Raw genomic sequence first — 17,136 nt, forward strand, 5'->3', positions numbered from 1 at the left:
AGGCCCATTCCATGGCATGCTGCACGTGGTGGGCTCTTGAGAGACCTCCAGGGCTCCCAGTTCCAGCTGAATCCTCACCCCACAGGCTCCCTTTGAAACCTGCCCTATGTGACTGCCCATCTACCCCACCCTAAACAGTCAACAGCAGTCGTCTCTAGGTGAGAGCACAGGTGACTTGAATGTGCTCTAGTAAGGAAATACTACTTGCATTAGGGGAAAAAAAGCCAGTAAGCGAGGTTTTGAATAAAGACTATTTGGTGAGCCTGAGGCCAGAGTGGGGAAGTCATAGCTACTGATGGAGAACCTGGAGCCAGCACACTGGAGTCCCCTCCACACAGGGCTGGCCTGCTGCAGGGTTGCAGTCACAACCCTGGGGCACAGGTGGGCAGGTCTGGCTCTGCGGCCCCTCCCCCATCCAGACTCCAGCCTCAGCCATGACCAGCCACCCCCACGTTCTTCTGGACCACAGGCTTCAGAGGCCAGGCCAGCACCTGGAAGGCTCCTGAGGGCCCCCATGTGCAGGCCAGGCTTCCCCGTCCACCTCTGCTCTCAGCTCCATGGGCCACGGCTAGAGCCATCTGGGGGCAAAGGAGCAGGTAGGGGCCTTGTCCCCAGCAGGGTCCTCTCCCTGCGGCCCAAGGCTCACCTGATGAGTGCGCTCTCCTGCAGCAGCTCCCGGCTGAGGTTCAGGGGAATGTCCTCACTGTCCACCACACCTGGGAGACACGGCAGTCAGCTTCTCCCGGGGCTGTGACCCTCCACACCACCCAACATTCCCCATTAACCTGCCCTTTGTCTTCAGGCCTGACCTTCAACCCAGCACGTGTGCTAAGAGGGAAGCAGGGAGGCAGCACTGGCGGAGCTTCCTCTACGTCCTGCCACCTCCCAGAACAGTGACCTGAGCTGTGGGTGGCTGGGCCAGCCTCGGGATACACTCGGAAAATGACATCCTGGGCTTTATGTTAAAAATCATGATGGCTGGGCGCGGTGTCTGACGCCTGTAATCCCAGCACTTTGAGAGGCCGAGGTGGGCGGATCACGAGGTCAGGAGTTCGAGACCAGCCCGGCAATTATGGTGAAACCCCATCTCTACTAAAAATACAAAACTTAGCCAGGTGTGGTGGCAGGCGCCAGTAATCCCAGCTACTTGGGAGGCTAAGGCAGGAGAATCACTTGAGGCGGTTGCAGTGACCCACGATTGTGCCACCGCACTCCAGCCTGGGTGACAGAACAAGACTCATCTCAAAAAAAAAAAACTCTATCAGGGATAGTCTGCACCTCTGTGTACCAAGGCTTAAATACTGAAGTCTTTCTTAAACTATAATCTCACTCAAACGTAACACAACTCACATATAAATCTGAAACTCAATATCCCTACACATGGAAAGACCTCAATCTGAACACCCAGTGCTCTCCCCAGATCAGTCATGTGGGTAGGGAGGTGAGGCAGCTCCCGGGGTGTGTAAATGCGGCTGACACACAGGCCCAAGGGCAGCGCAGGCCGACGGCGGTGCTCTCGCTGCAGAGGGCTGCTGAGAACGGAATCAGCACGGTCCCTCACAGATGCAGAGGGCGACACTGGGCCACACGGGCACAGCTCACGGACTCTGGGCAGCGTACCTCGGACGAAGCGCAGCCACTTGGGCAGGATGTCCGTGGCCTTGGTCTGGATGAGGACTTTGCGGCTGTACAGTGCGACGCTGGAGCCCAGCTCCCGGCTCACGTCAAACATGGACGGTTTCTGGGGGTGAGGAGAACACGCCATCATGCAGCACTGACCCTCCCCAGGCAGGCCCTGGCTGGGACGCGGGGGCGGACGCGATGAATCCAGCGCCCACTTCCCGCCTCGCCCTCCCCCAGCGTCTGCTCTGAATTGAACCCAGTGCAGGGGCCCCACAATGCCCCACACTGTGGCTGTGCGGGGCGAAGGCCTTCTCTGGCAGCTGCCACCCTCCCCAGCCCACCCCCTAAGGAGGACACAAGAGAGTGAACCTTGCACGTACCCCTGAACACCCCGAACACAGCCAAACCTTGCTACAGGTCAGGGGTCAGCAAAGAGCCCTCCAACCAAATCCAGCTCACTGCCTACCTCTGTGTAGGCTAAGAGTGGTTTTTACACTTTTTAACAGTTGAGGAAAGATTTCAAAAAGGAATATCTCATGAGACATGAAGATGAAATTCAAATTTCAGTGTCTACGCAGCTCACGGGACCCGGCCCTGTGTGCTCGGAGGGCAGCAGGGCAGTGCTGCTTCCTCACCCGGCAGGGTTAGTGGCTACGACAGAGACAAGGCCGGAAAAGCCGGGGCCAGCTCCTGTCTGGCCCTCATGGAACGTGCCTGCCAACACCTCCTCCACACTGGCACTTCCTGAAGCGGGACCCACACCTCATCACAGGGGATCTGGTTAAAATGCGGGGGGTATCTAGTTCAAATGTTGGGAGACCTGGTTAAAATGTGGGGCGACCTGGTTAAAATGCGGGGGATCCAGTTAAAATCCGAGGGATCCGGTTAACATGCAGGGGGACCTTGTTAAAATGCGGGGAGATCTTATTAAAATGTGGGCTCCCACGCAGGAGCCCTGGGTGGGGCCTGAGACTCTAACAAGCCCCTGGAGGCCACACCTGGGTGGCTCTTTCCAAGATGGATGCCAACTGTGCAGGACATTAGGAGAGTTCCAGGCAGACAGGGACAGGAAAGCCTGGGGGCGGGACAGGCTGGCTCTCAGCCCCGAATAGGTCTCCTTACGGCAGGATTTGTGGGAACTTCATGTGATCAAGGAAACCAGGGGAGTTGGAAGGTGTGGAGGAAGCACACAGAGAGGCCAACGGAGAGGCAGACCACAGGCCCTTCCCAGAGCGCCTGGCAGGACAGCATCCACTGATCCACAGCAGATGATGTAGGCTCTGAGGGCCCTCCCCAGGCACACCCCAGTCCACAAGCCTCCACCCCAGCCTGCAGTGAGATGCCCATCAATCCTTCCCTCGCCATGTGTGACCCCTGAGAGAGAAGAAACCTCTGTGGTCACCCACCCAGAGGCATCTGTTCTTTTTTTTTTTTTTCAGAGATGCGGTCCCACTATGCTGGCCAGGCTGGTCTGGAACTCCTGGGCTCAGGTGATCCACCCTCCTCAGCCTCCCAAAGTGCTGGGATAACAGGCGTGAGCCACCACGCCCAGCACTACCTATGTTTTTCATGCCCTCACGCTGCCATGTTAATCACGTGACATCTGCAGAGCTGATGGGGACAACAGAGTCACCCTGAGGGCCGTGGGCCTGCCGCAGTGCCTCACCGTGTCGGGCACGTAGAAGATGCTGCGGATGTTGAGCGGCGCGTCCGTCTTATAGTGCAGGGTGTAGCGGGGCTTGTCGTGAGCCTGCGCGATGTAGCGGTAGAACTCCTCATGTTGCCACTCCCCGACGTCCTTGGGGTCCATCATCCAGACGGCCTGGAAATGGACATCGGCGGGGAGGGCGTCGTGTTCACCACGCATGTCTTCCCCACCACTGCGCAGGCCTGACCCAGTGCAGCGCCTGTCCCTGGACAGGCTCCTGGGACAGACGGGGGGTGGTCTCAGGTGTAGACTCCTCTCCTGAGCCCAGACCACTGAGCTGTGCTGGGTAGTGCAGGGGAGACACACAAGGCTCTGGGGCAGGAGCTCCTCAGGACAACATGTTAGGAGAACCAGCCCGGCCCTGAGGGGGCCTGTGGGAGAGGATGACGCTGCCCAGCAGGGGCGAGCTGACGAATACAGTGTGGGCTGTGAGAGCGAGGATGACCCACGCTGCACCACAGCTGAGCCGCAAGGGAGAAGTCAGTCACTGAGGACAGCATGCCGCATGACTCCATCCAGGAGAAACGTCTGGAACAGGCAGCACAATGGACAGAAGGGAGACCGTGGCTGCTGGGGCTAGGGGAGGGGCAGTGGGGAAAGGGCTGCTTTTTGGGGTGATGGGATGTTCTGGAATTGATGCGGGGTGGCTGCACTGAACACCATGGCTGCACACTAACGTGGTGAGCCAGCTGGGATGGGCGTTACGCCTCAGTGAACCCTGACCCCTGACCCCGGCTGCCCAGTGCACAGGGGCAGGGCTGTGGTGGGGCTGGGCCCCTGCCTCATCCCCACACCCAGGTCTCATCTCCACAGAGCAGCTCGCCCTGTGACTCTGGGCCACATCCCCTGGGCTCATCTCTTCCCTGCTGCCCTGAAACGTACAGATTTGTCTCCATGTTTGATCAGTCCGTAGAGGAACTCAGGGCTCACCTGCAAGGTGTTCATCCGCCGTCCGTTCAAGTACAAGGGGAAGCTGACGAAGTTGCTGTACTTCGTTACCACATCTGGAAGGGACAAAAGAAAAACCACACTGCATCTACAATGCTTGTGGAAACGCAAGCTTTGCAGCAGCTCCAGGGTGAGCGCCAGCCTGCTGGGAAGGGTCCTCCATGCTGTGCACACTTCACAGGTACAGAAACAGGGCACAGCGGGGACACCTGTCCTCCCGCCAGTCTCACAGTGGGGGCAGCAGCGGAGCCCAGGTGAGAAGCAGAGCTGTGGAGGCCCCGGCTGCTGCGAGACTGCAATGCCAGCTTGTGGCTGGATCACGGCTTTCTGGGCTGACTCCTGGGGGTACTCAGGGCCTCCCTGAGTGTCCGGCAGGACACAAAGAGGGAAGGCCACGCCCACATCCTGGGACAGGACTGCGCCAAACCCCCAGGTGCACTAAAGGCCAAGGGCCACGCAGAGGAAGGAGAATCGAGGTCCGCCTCAGCCAGGCCAGCTTCCTCCCAGTCCCAGCAGGAGCTCGGTGCTACGCAGCCCTGGCGGGCAGCCCCCTCCCAGTCCCACAGCAGCTCAGCCCTTCACGGCTCTGCCTGTGCACCCTTCATGCAGGTAGAACCCAGGAAAATGCCTGCTGACCTGGGGGCCTCCAGGCCACACATGGATCCCGGAGTGAGCTTGGGCCTGGGCTCCCGCTCACCTCGCACCCGGGCCTCGCTGGCAAACTCCTTGCAGTCGGATTTCAGGTGGATGATGATTTTTGTCCCGATTCTAACTCCTGAAGCTTCGGCGATTTCAAACACTCCAGAGCTAAGTAAGACAGACAAGGAAAGGAAAAGCCACGTGTACGTGCCACTGGGACACACTGCATGGGACTCCAGCGGTTCCCAAGGGTTTCACAGGCAGAGCCCAAACCAACACACAACACACCTCAAATGCCCCATTTCTGACCCCAGGGCACCACTCAGGCCATCACATGCCCATCAGGAACGATGACCCTGTCGCAGGCGGCTGAGTTCTCCTGGTTCCCTCGGGGTGGGGGGTGCGGGGGGAGGGTGGCGGTCCTCCACTGACCCTAGGCTTAGAAGCAGCTTCTGGGCTTACCCCGAAAGCAGGCCTGGGGCACTGTGGGGAACTGGCCCAGCTCCAAATCGGGTGCTGGATGCCCAGGGGCAAAAACAAAGGCCAGGGGGCCAGGCGCCCCCTAAGAAGAGCAGAAAACCATCTCAGAAGCACAGAAGTGGGGAATCCCCTGGCAGGGCCGTGTTGATGCCTTGGCCCAAGCTTCCTCTGAGCCCCGCTCTCATGGAATTACACAGGAATGTTAGTTTTGGGAGAGTGGGAAGTCAAGTTGAGCACACTGCACACACTGTGGAGCAGAAATGGCATCACGGAGGGAGGACGCCTTGGCTGGCTGGAAGCGGCTCACCCAGTAAAAAGCCTTTGGAGCCGGGCGCGGTGGCTCACGCCTGTAATCCCAGCACTTTGGGAGGCCGAGACGGGCAGATCACCTGAGGTAGGGGTTCGAGACCAGTCTGACCAACATGGAGAAACCCTGTCTCTACTAAAAATACAAAATTAGCCAGGCGTGGTGGTGGGCGCCTGTAATCCCAGCTACTCAGGAGGCTGAGGCAGGAGAATCGCTTGAACCTGGGAGGCGGAGGTTGCAGTGAGCCAAGAATGTGCCATTGCACTCCAGCCTGGGCAACAAGAGTAAAACTCCGTCCCAAAAGAAAAAGAAAAAGCCCCCAGCAGGCTCCTCACCCTATAGAGGCAGAGGTGGGCTGGGGAGGCAAAGCCAGGAAATGCCAGGGCCGGGAGGAAGCGGAATGAGCTCTTGCAGAAGGCTGGTCACAGGAGGCTGCAGAGGGTCCACCGGGCGACAGGCCAGTCCTGCAGCTCAGCCACTGAGAAAGGAGCTCAGTGCGGGCCAGGCCTGCCTTCCCGAGCACAGTGGTGGTGACCAACCACATGGGACCAGACAGGTGCCATGGGCCACTTGGAGCCACAAAAGTCACTAACTCCCCAAAGTGGGAGAGTCAGATTTCACATAAAAAGCCCAGAAAATGCCTGTGTACGTTTTCTCAGTCCAACCCTTTCCAAACTCCATGCTAAGGGCTCCGGCTCAGCTTTGAGCTGTCAGGCAACATTCGTCACTCACCCGTCTGAAAGCCACTGATAACCCGGGCTCCCCGGGGCTGCCGAGCGGGAATAGACCTCCACTCTGTCAGCTACCATGAAGGCTGAGTAGAAACCCACTCCAAACTGGCCGATGATCTTGCTGCTGGCCTCAGCCTGGTTCTGCAGAGCATCCAGGAAGGCCTGTGGAGCAGAGGCCAGTTAGTGAGGCAGCCTCCCCTCCAGAGAACAGACAGTCACAACACCGTGGCTCTTCCGCTAGCACCGCGAAGACCCCTTAATCCTTAAAACAGACACACCGAGTACTTTTCCACCCCATTCTACACACGAAGAGCTAAGTCACAAAGAGGTGACACACTGGCCCTAGGACAACCAGCTGGCAGCAGTGGGACAAGTGTGTATTCCATTTGATTCCCAAAGCCCGTAGTCCTGCCTGTCCCAGACAGGTGGAGGCCTGTGGGTCACACCTGGGGGTGGGGAAAGAGCAGCTTGAATAAGCTCTTTCCTTTGAATAAGCTCCTTCCATAAGAAGGCCAGGAGTGAGGAGAGGCTCCAAACTGGCTTCCATATTCAAGTCTCCTGGAGTCTACACTTTGGGGAAAAAGAGTAGAAATCATGCGCATGCGTCTGTAAGCATCGCACAGCACTTAATTTTTCTACAATAACAATGCCAAAGGTCCTAAGGCCAAAATCAAGTAAAATACACACACCCACTGCCCCAGCCCACGCTGTCCAATGGAACTTTCTCCAATGATGGGAACGTTCTGCATCTGCCAGGTGCAATGTGACAGCCTGCCGAGCACCTGGAATGTGGCCTGTGCAGCTGAGGGGCTCAGTGTCGCCTTTTATTTAATTTTAATGCATTTACATTTAAAGTGCCACATGCAGCTGGTGGCCGCTACACAGGACAGCAGACCAACCTCGAGAGAAATACAACAAAAGACGTAACATGGGGGTAAAGTCACAGTTCTGGTAGGTTTTTTTGTTTTTTGTTGTTGTTGTTTTTAAGATGGAGTCTCGCTCTGTCGCCCAGGCTGGAGTGCAGTGGCGTGATCTCAGCTCACTGCAACCTCTGCCTCCTGGGTTCAAGTGATTCTCCTGCCTCAGTCTCCCAAGTAGCTGGGATTACAGGTACCACCACCACGCCCAGCTAATTTTTGTATTTTTAGTAGAGATGGGGTGTCACCCTGTTGGTCAGGCTAGTCTTGAACTCCTGACCTCGTGATCCACCTGCCTCGGCCTCCCAAAGTACTGGGGTTATAGGCGTGAGCCACCACACCCAACGTAGTGTTTTCATTTTATAGATGAGGAGACTGAAGTAAGTGCTTCTTTGCCCATAGCTAGAAAAGGGCGCGAGCTGGAGGTTCCCAGGCTGTTGGTCTGAGTCCAATGTGTTGTTCTGCCTCACGGCACTTTTCTGCAAAGTCGATTCCCTGAGCCTTGTGGGCTTGATGCAGAGAGGGTCAGAGGGATCAGTCTCCTCTCACACAGCGCCATGCATGAGAACAGGCTTGGGATGCGATGTCTGTGGGTTTGATGCTTCTGCTCTGTGGGTCTGGGCGTGGTGACAAGCACCTGTAGTCACACCTACTCAGGAGGCTGAGGCTGGAGGATCGCCTGGCCACCATGGTGAAACCCCATCTCTACTAAAGATACAAAAAATTGGCCAGGCGTGGTGGCTCGTGCCTGTAATCCCAGCTACTTGGGAGGCTGAGGCAGGAGAATTGCTTGAACCAGGAGGCAGGGGTTGCAGTGAGCCAATACAGTTGGTCCTCATATCTACGGGTTCCACATTTGCAGATTCAACCAGCCAAGGATCGAAAATACTCAGAAAAAAAATAAAAAACAACACAATGATAAAAAGTAGTATAAAAAACGTAACTATGTTATATCTATATTTAGCATTTACATTATATCAGGTATTATAAGTAATCTAGAAATCATTTAAAGCATACAAGAAGATGTGTCTACAAAATATGGCACCAATTTAATCTGGGACTGGAGCATCTGCAGACTTTGGTATCCAAGGGGGGTCCTGGAACCAATTCCCAGACACTGAGGGACCAACCCCCAGATACTGAGGGATGGCTGTCATGTCATGAGGTGTTCCCACAGTACCCACTGCGTGGCATGCAACTGACAACGTTCTTACTTAATCTGGCACCCAGGGCCACCCCTACTGGAGGGATCCTTGCACCCTGAGGGGAAGGCGGAGGCTGTGTGGGGGGCCCACGCTTACCTTTGACCCCGATCTGGCAATCGTCCCCAGGTTCGACACCAGCTCTTCCTGTGTCATCCCAATACCAGTATCCTGAGGAGAGAGACATGCTAAGCACCAAGCCCCCAGCACCTGGGGAGCAGGGTGAGTGCACCAGCAGTCCCAGGGGCTCAAATTGTGTCAATGACATTGGCCAGACAGGGCCCAGCCACGTAGCACCAGATGCTCATCAGAAAAGACTAATTCTAGGGGCCGGGTGCAGTGGCTCATGCCTGTAATCCCAGCACTTTGGGAGGCCAAGGCAGGCGGATCACTTGAGGCCAGGAGTTCAAGACCAGCCTGGCCAACATGGTAAAACCCCATCTCTACTAAAAAAAAAATTAGCCAGGCATGATGGCGAGCACCTGTGGTCCCAGCTACTCGGAGGCTGAGGCAGCAGAATCGCTTGAACCCAATGAACCCAGGAGGCAGAGACTGCAGTGAACTGAGATTGCGCCACTGCACTCCAGCCTGGGTGACAGAGCGAGACTCCATCTCAAAAAAAAAAAGAAAAAAAGGAAAGACTAATTCTAGTCATAGCAGCTTGGCCTCACCAGAGAAAACAGGAAGGGACAGCAGAAAGTTGCTTCGTTGGTTAAAAACCATTCCAAAAAGAAAACATTACACCAGCAATGAGGAAAAGCCCAGCTCTCCCACCATCGAGATGTAGCCCCCACGCCTTCTCCCTGGCTGTGGTTCTGGGGAACAGTGGTCCCCTCTTCTGGTGGCTCTCTCAATCCAGCAGAATGATCTGATTGAGGAGACCAGGAAGAATGTTGGGGGCGCAGCTCTGCACGCGGCCCCCACACCCAACCTACCACCATGGGAAGAGCGGGCACAGGCGCCTCTCCTGCGGGAAGGCACAGCCTTCGCGCTGGAGCCTCGATCTGGCCTATCCTGTTGCAGCTGCTCTGGCCTGAGTGCCAGTGTCACCCAAATCCATATGTTAAGACCTAAGTGCCAAGGGGATGGCACTGGGAGTGGGGCCTTGGGGAGGTGATCAAGTCACGAGGGCTCCACTCTCATGAATGGGAGTAGGGCCCTTAGAAACCAGGCTTGAGGGAGCTTGTCTGCCCCTTCCACCGTCTGTATGAAGATGCAAGAGGCACTGCCTGAGACAAAGGGCCCTCGCCAGATGCCCAATCTGCTGGCCCCTTGCTCTTGGACCTCCCAGCCTCTACAACTGTGAGCAATACGGTTCTGTTGTTTATAAATTGCCCAGTCTAAGGTATTCGGCTACAGCAGCCTGAATCACAACACAGACCAACGTGCTGGTGAACACACAAGGCCTTACTGACAATGGGCTCCTCCTTCCTCAAAGCCCAGTCAGACTCCCATCTGCAGTTCCTCGCTCAACATGCCCATAAACGTAGCTGCAGCCCCAGCTTGCTCTGCTATGATGTGCAGACCACCTTAAATAAAAGAGCTCGCTCCAAGCCTCCACATCTATGAATTGGGACAAAGGCCCTCAGAAACAGTTTTCTGAACTTCCTTCTAGGAAGTTCCTTTCTAAAGGCTTCCTCTCCAGGACAGCCTGCAGGGGCCATGGGAGCCCACTAGCACCGGGCGTCAGTGCTGTCTCCAGTAGCACAGCAGGGGTGGTCAGTGCCACTAACAAATAATCCACAGCAAGCAGCAGGCCGGGGAGACTGGCCAGCTGTCAGCCTTCCCATTGTAGGCAGCACAGGCAGAATGGGCGCCAAAACCACATCACCACCAGTTGCTGCAGTGCACACGTGTGTGCATGTATCATGGGCCCCAGCAGCCAATAAGAAACATGGCACCAAGAGGCTTCTGGGCAATTATTTCTGAGGTGCTGGTATGAAAAGTCCAAAATCCAGCCTGATCCATTCATTGTAGATCATGTAATAATTATATGAGTAAAAAACTACTTAAAATTAGTATCTAGTTGATATCAGTCATTAAATATAAGTTTCATTTAAGTGTTTAATAAATCAGAAACTTCATTAGAGTCCTTAAGGGAAAGGTTAATGTTAGACCAAGGTAAAGGAGAAAATGCAACTAATAGCTCCTATTTTCAATTTATTTTTATTTTTTCCCAAACTGATCTGCACTGCAATCCCAATCTAAATCCTCACAGGTTTTGTAGAAAATGACAAGCCGATTCTAAAATGTATATGGAAATACAAAGAACCTAGAAAATTTTCAAAATATTTTGAAGAACGAAGTTGGAGAATTTAAAATATCTAATTTTAAGACTTCCCATAAAGCTACAATAATTAAGACAGTGCGATGTGGGCATTTAAGGATCAACACATAGATCAAAGAATCAAACAGAGCACAGGAACAGAGCTGCACAGAGTGTATTACTTGATTTTTGACAAAGATTCCAAGGTAATTCAATGGGGGATAATAGGTCTATTAACAGATAGTACAGAAACAACTGTACACCCATAAGCAAAACATAAACCTCAACCCCTACCTCACATCATACACAAAAATTAACTTGAAATGGATCATAGATCTAAATATAAGAGCTAAAGCTATAAAACCACTAGAAGAAAACATAGGGCTGGACACAACAGCTCACATCTGTAATCCCAGCACTTTGGAAGGTCAAGGTGGGAAAACTGCTTGAGCCCAGGAGTTTGAGACCAGCCTGGGCCACAAAGCAAGACCCTGTCTCTACAAAAAAAAAAAATTTTCTCGCTCTGTCACGCAGGCTGGAGTGCTGGAGTGCAGTGGTGTGATCTCCGCTCACTGCAACTTCCGCCTCCCAAATTCAAGCAATTCTCCTGCCTCAGCCTCCTGAGTAGCTGGGACTACAGGCACACGCTGCCACACCCAGCTAATTTCTTTTGTATTTTTAGCACAGACAGGGTTTCACCATGTTGCCGAGGCTGGTCTTGAACTCCTGAGCTCGGACAATCTGCCCGCCTTGGCCTCCCAAAGTGCTAGGATTACAGGCGTGAGCCACCGTGCCCGGCCAAAAAAATAATTTTTTTAAAGTTAGCCGGGCATGGTGGCATGTGCCTGTGGCCCTAGCTACAGGAGGCTGAGGTGGTAGATCACTTGAGCCCAGAAGGTCAAGGCTGCAGCGAACCCTGATAGCACCACTGCACCCCAACCTGGAGACAGAAGATCCCGACCCTAAACAAACATAAAAACCTTCCAGGTCAGGGTGGGTGTGGTGGCTCATGCCTATAATCCCAGCACTTTGGGAGGCCGAGGCAGGCAGATCACCCGAGGCCGGGAGTTTAAGATCAGCCTGACCAACATGGAGAAACTCTGTCTCTATTAAAAATACAAAATTAGCCAGGCGTGGTGGCACATACCTGTAATCCCAGCTACTCGACAGACTGAAGGCAAGAGAATCTTTTGAACCCGGGAGGCGGAGGTTGCAGTGAGCTGAAATCATGCCATTGCACTCCAGCCTGGGCAACAACAAGAGCAAAACCCCATCTCCAAAAAAAAAAAAAAAAAAATCTTCCAGGTCATCAAAAACCAGGAAAGTCTGAGAAACTGTCACAGCCAAGAAGAGCTAAGAGAACAGGACAACTAAATGTCATGTGGGATGCTGGGAGAGAAAAAGGACATGAGGTAAAAACTAAGGAAATCTGAATAGATTTGTGTTAACAATAATATATCCATACTGGTTGATTAACTGTAACCAATGTAATATACTAACATTTCTTTTTTTTTTTTTTTTGAGACGAGTTTCACTCTTGTTGCCCAAGCTAGAGTGCAATGGCGCGATCTCGGCTCACCACAACCTCCACCTCCCGGGTTCAAGCGATTCTCCTGCCTTGGCCTCCTGAGCAGCTGGGATTACAGGTGCACACCACCACATCCGGCTAATTTTTGTATTTTTAGTAGAGACGGGGTTTCACCGTGTTGGCCAGGCTGGTCTTGAACTCCTGACCTCAGGTGATCCGCCCACCTTGGCCTCTCAAAGTGCTGGGATTACAAGCGTGAGCCACTGCACCCGGCCATAAGATTTCAATCATAAGGGAAGCTGGGTGTTGGAGTAGATGGCAACGCTGTACTATCTTTAAAATTTTTCTGAAAATTGAAATCTGTTCTAAAATATTCACTAAAAAAAAATAATAACTATAGATTTTTCAGATGTAGACAGAAATCATCTGTTGCCAGGCGACCCGCACGCTGTGATTTTAAAAGGAAATGGTGAGACCAGGAGCAGTGGCTCACGCCTGTAATCCCAGCACTTTGGGAGGCCAAGGCAGTCAGATCACTTGAGGTCAGGAGTTTGAGACCAGCCTGACCAACATGGTGAAACCCCATCTCTACTAAAAATACAAAAATTAGCCAGGTGTGGTGGCGTGTGCCTGTAAACCCAGCTACTCGGGAGGCTGAGGCAGGAGAATCGCTTGAATCCGGGAGGCAGAGGCTGCAGTGAGGTGAGATCATACCACTGCACTCCAGCCTGGGCAATAAAGTGAGACTCTTGTCTCAAACAAAAATAAAAAGGAATTTATGAGGGTTTACAACAGGTATATACATAAAATATTTGACATCAAAAGAAAAAGATGATTTTGCCACCGGAATGATACTGTTGTAAGATTCTTACATTGAAGTGCTAAATATTAATCCAAGCTAGACAGTGACAAATTAAGGCTGCATATTTTATTCCCTAAAAAATCCCCTAAAAATAACAAAAAGCAATGTAGCTGAGATATCAGTAGAAGAGACGGAATGGCATAATATCTCTGAGACCCCACAAGAAATGCTTCCTTTTCTAAAACTTTAGGTAAGAATAATGTATCAATATTAGTTAATTAATTGTAATAAATGGGCAGGGTATGGTGGCTCATGCCTGTAATCTAACACTTGGGAGGCCAAGGCGGGCAGATCACTTGAGGGCAGGAGTTCAAGCCCAGCCTGGCCAACATGGTGAAACCCCATCTCTACTAAAAATACAAAAATTAGCTGGGCATCATGGCACATGTTAGTCCCAGCTACTCAGGAGGCTGAGGCACGAGAGTTGCTTGAACCTGGGAGGCGGAGGCTGCAGTGAGCCGAGATCACACTACTGCACTCCAGCCTGGGCGACACAGCCACACTCTGTCTCCAAAAAAAAAAAGAAAAAAATGAAATAAATGGACCACGCTCACATCAGCTGTTGAGAATAGAAAAACTGGGTCCCAAAGGATATAATGGAACTCTAAATTATCTGCTCAAATTTTCTGTAAATCTAGAACTGTTCTTTAAGAAAAAAGACAAAAGACAAAACCAAAAATCATTATAGTAACATAAACAGTCTTAGTACCAGGAAGTACTGGCACAAGAGGACTGGCCCCTCTGCTAAAGACCACGAATCATGTCCCCACGACCCCTTGCCCCAGCACATCCATTTTCAATCATCTGCACGGAACCCCTGTGCTGCAAACAGGAGGGAAGCGCAGGCTGCTGCAGCCCCGCCCACAGGGCCCATTCCACAGCCAGGCCAGCACAGCGAAGGCAGGGAGAGAAGAAACCCACTCCCCACCCAATCCTTATGACCAAGGGCTATGACAAACAGCTGGCACGTACCACGGGGCTCAGTCTGGATTCTCTAAACCCAAGAGGGAGTGCATAAAGCTGACACCTCACAAAAGCCCCTCCTTTAATTAAAACAGCCATCCCTTCACAAGTCCATTCATTCACGCGTGCCTGCGTTCATTTATGTGGCATGACGTTCAGAGCAAGCCAGCACCCTAAAAGGGAATACTCAGATCCCACCGCGGCCAGTCTGTCCACCTCTCCACAGAGACAGACACCCCCGCAATGACGCCGTGACCCTGGGACGACAGGTCCTGAGGCAGCTGTCTTTGGATGCAATGTCTCTCAGGGCCCCTACCTGACCCTCTTTGGCCTTTCTAACTTTTCAGCCTTAAAATTTCCACGAGGCTACAGCAGCAGCCATAGCACGGCTCCGTCTGCATTTTGAGGGGAAAACGCAGTTAAAAATATGAAAAGAGTACAATAAAAATAAGATATGTTTAGGTATGTTAATAACTGTATACACCAAAACCCTGTGCGGCCATATGCTAAGATGTTACCAGTAGTTATTGCTGGATGATGGGCTGATTTCAAATTTTCTTCTTTTCTGCTTACCTGCTTTTCCAAAATTTTCTATAATGAATGAATGCCATTGTAACAATAAATTATAGCCAGAGTTATCCTGGTGGTACGGATGGCCAGTACATCCCTGGGACCCCAGAGACATCACTAGAAGGCAGGTCCTGTCCTTGCTGCATGGCCGGGCCTGCCACAGGCCTGGACACTGAGGGAGGTACCTGGATGGTGATGGTGCGTTTCTCGGCATCAGTCTGCAAGTGAATCTCCATTTCTGGCAGTGCTTGGCCGTCAGACACCAGTTTGTGACGCAGTTTTTCCAAGGCATCGCTGGCATTGGAGATCAGCTCCCGTATAAACACCTACAGGAATAGAAATGGGAGGCACAGACAATGAAGGACACTCGTCCTGCAGGATCTATCTAGTCAGCTGCACTTCCAATAACTGTTAAAAGGTAGACGAGAACAGTCACAGAATAGTCAATTCTCAAAGCATAAAGAGTTTCTGCTTTAGTCAAAGACAGTTCCTCTGGACCGGTCACAAAGTGACTAAAGGTGCTGACTTTCCTTTCAGGATTTGTTTGAGAGTCTCACTCTGTCACTCAGGCTGGAGGCTGCAATCACGGCTTACTGCAGCCTCAACCTCCTGGACCCAAGCAATCCTCCCACCTCAGCCTCCTAAGTAGCTGGGACCACAGGCATGCACCACCACACCCAGCTAATTGTTTTAAAATTTTTATAGACACAGGGTCTCGCTATGTTGCCCAGGCTGGTCTTGATCTCCCAGGCTCAAGTGATCCTTGTGCCTCGGCCTCCCAAAGTGTTGGGATTACAGACGTGAGCCACGGTACCTGGCCCTTTTCAGGATTTTTAATCAAGCCTGAAGTTATGTGTCCATCTGTTAATTATAACTTTAAGAAGAGCCCTCTGGCTGGGTGTGGTGGCTCATGCTTGTAATCCTGGCACTTTGGGAGGCTGAAGCAGGCGGATCATTTGAGGTCAGGAGCTCAAGACCAGCATGGCCAACATGGTAAAACCCACTCTCCACTAAAAATATTACAATTAGCTGGGCGTGATGGAACACGCCTGTAATCCCAGCTACTCAGGAGGCTGAGGCAGGAGAATCGCTTGAACCCACAAGGCAGAGGTTGCAGTGAGCCGAGATAGCACCACTGCACTCCAGCCCTGACAGAGAGAGACTCTGTCTCAAAAAAACCAACAAAAGAGCCCTGCGAGGAACAATTTCTTTCCCAACTCCTGCACAGGGATGACGGCGTATCACTCAAACATCCATTTCTCCTTGATATGGTTGGGCTGTGTCCCCACCAAAATCTCACCTTGAATTGTACTGCCATAATTCCCACGTGTTGTGGGAAGGACCTGGTAGGAGATAAGTGAATCATGGGGACCATTTCCCCAGTACTGTTCTCATGGGAGTGAGTCAGTCTCACGAGATGTGACAGTTTTTTGGGGTTTCTGCTTTTGTGACTTGCTCATTCTCTCTTTGCCTGCTGCCATCCATGTAAGACAGGACTTGCTCCTCCTTGCCTTCCACCATGACTGTGAGACTTCCCCAGCCACGTGGAGGTGCAAGTCCAATTAAACCTCCTTCTTTTCTAAATTGCCCAGTCTCAGGTATGTCTTTATCAGCAATGTGAAAACAGACTAATACACTCCTACTCCACAAAAACAGGTTCCCTGGCTTCATCTCATCTAGTGGGGACCACCAAACACCAGGTCTACCACACCCGGAGAAAAACCGGCCACAGGGCCCAGCTGTCCCTCAGGAGCTGAAAAGCACACTGACCTCAAACAGACCTTCCATTTAAAATCAGTCAGAGAGGCCGGGTGCGGTGGCTCACACCTGTGATCTCAGCACTTTGGGAGGCTGAAGCAGGCAGATTACTTCAGCCCAGGAGTTCAAGACCAGTCTGGGCAACATGGCAAAACTCCATCTCTACAAAAAAATACAAATATGAGCCAGAGGCTGAGGAGGAAGGAAGGCTTGAGCCCAGGAGGCAGAGGTTGCAGTGAGCCGAGATCATACCACTGCACTCCAGCCTGGGCGTCAGAGCCAGACCCTGTTCCAAAAAATTAAAAAACCAAAAAAATAAAAATAAAAATAAAAACCACACAAATAAAAATAGAAAAATTAAGTCCGCAAGAGCACACAGGTGAAGACGAAGCAGTGGCTGATCTGGGCGGAAGCTGGAGGTCACTGGGAGGCAGGAATGCAGCACTCATCAGCACAAAACCCAGAAACAGCTCCTGGAAGCCCCTCTGAGCTTTGAAATTTGGTGCTTTACAAACTTTCTTCAGGATTCTCCTTTGCCTTCCAGCAATAATCAGCATGTCAACGATGGTGGCCTTTCATCTTTCTTTTTCCTTGTCCTGTCACCCCAAATGAGTTTTGTGGGGTTTTTTTTAAT

The 17,136-nt window shown here is 52.2% G+C and overlaps 1 protein-coding gene across 1 annotated transcript in view; it reads right to left on the reverse strand.

The window, feature by feature from the left end:
* Positions 1-17,136, reverse strand: part of TRAP1 (TNF receptor associated protein 1) — a 60,105-nt gene that overhangs the window by 13,641 nt on the left and 29,328 nt on the right. Inside the window, 8 exon segments of the mRNA NM_001133085.1 lie at positions 647-716; positions 1,621-1,741; positions 3,290-3,445; positions 4,262-4,335; positions 4,977-5,086; positions 6,438-6,598; positions 8,655-8,726; positions 14,930-15,070. Of these exon segments, the coding sequence (NP_001126557.1) occupies positions 647-716; positions 1,621-1,741; positions 3,290-3,445; positions 4,262-4,335; positions 4,977-5,086; positions 6,438-6,598; positions 8,655-8,726; positions 14,930-15,070 (905 nt within the window).

The sequence above is a fragment of the Pongo abelii genome, chromosome 18, assembly GCF_028885655.2.
Source record: "Pongo abelii isolate AG06213 chromosome 18, NHGRI_mPonAbe1-v2.0_pri, whole genome shotgun sequence".
NCBI lineage: Eukaryota > Metazoa > Chordata > Mammalia > Primates > Hominidae > Pongo > Pongo abelii.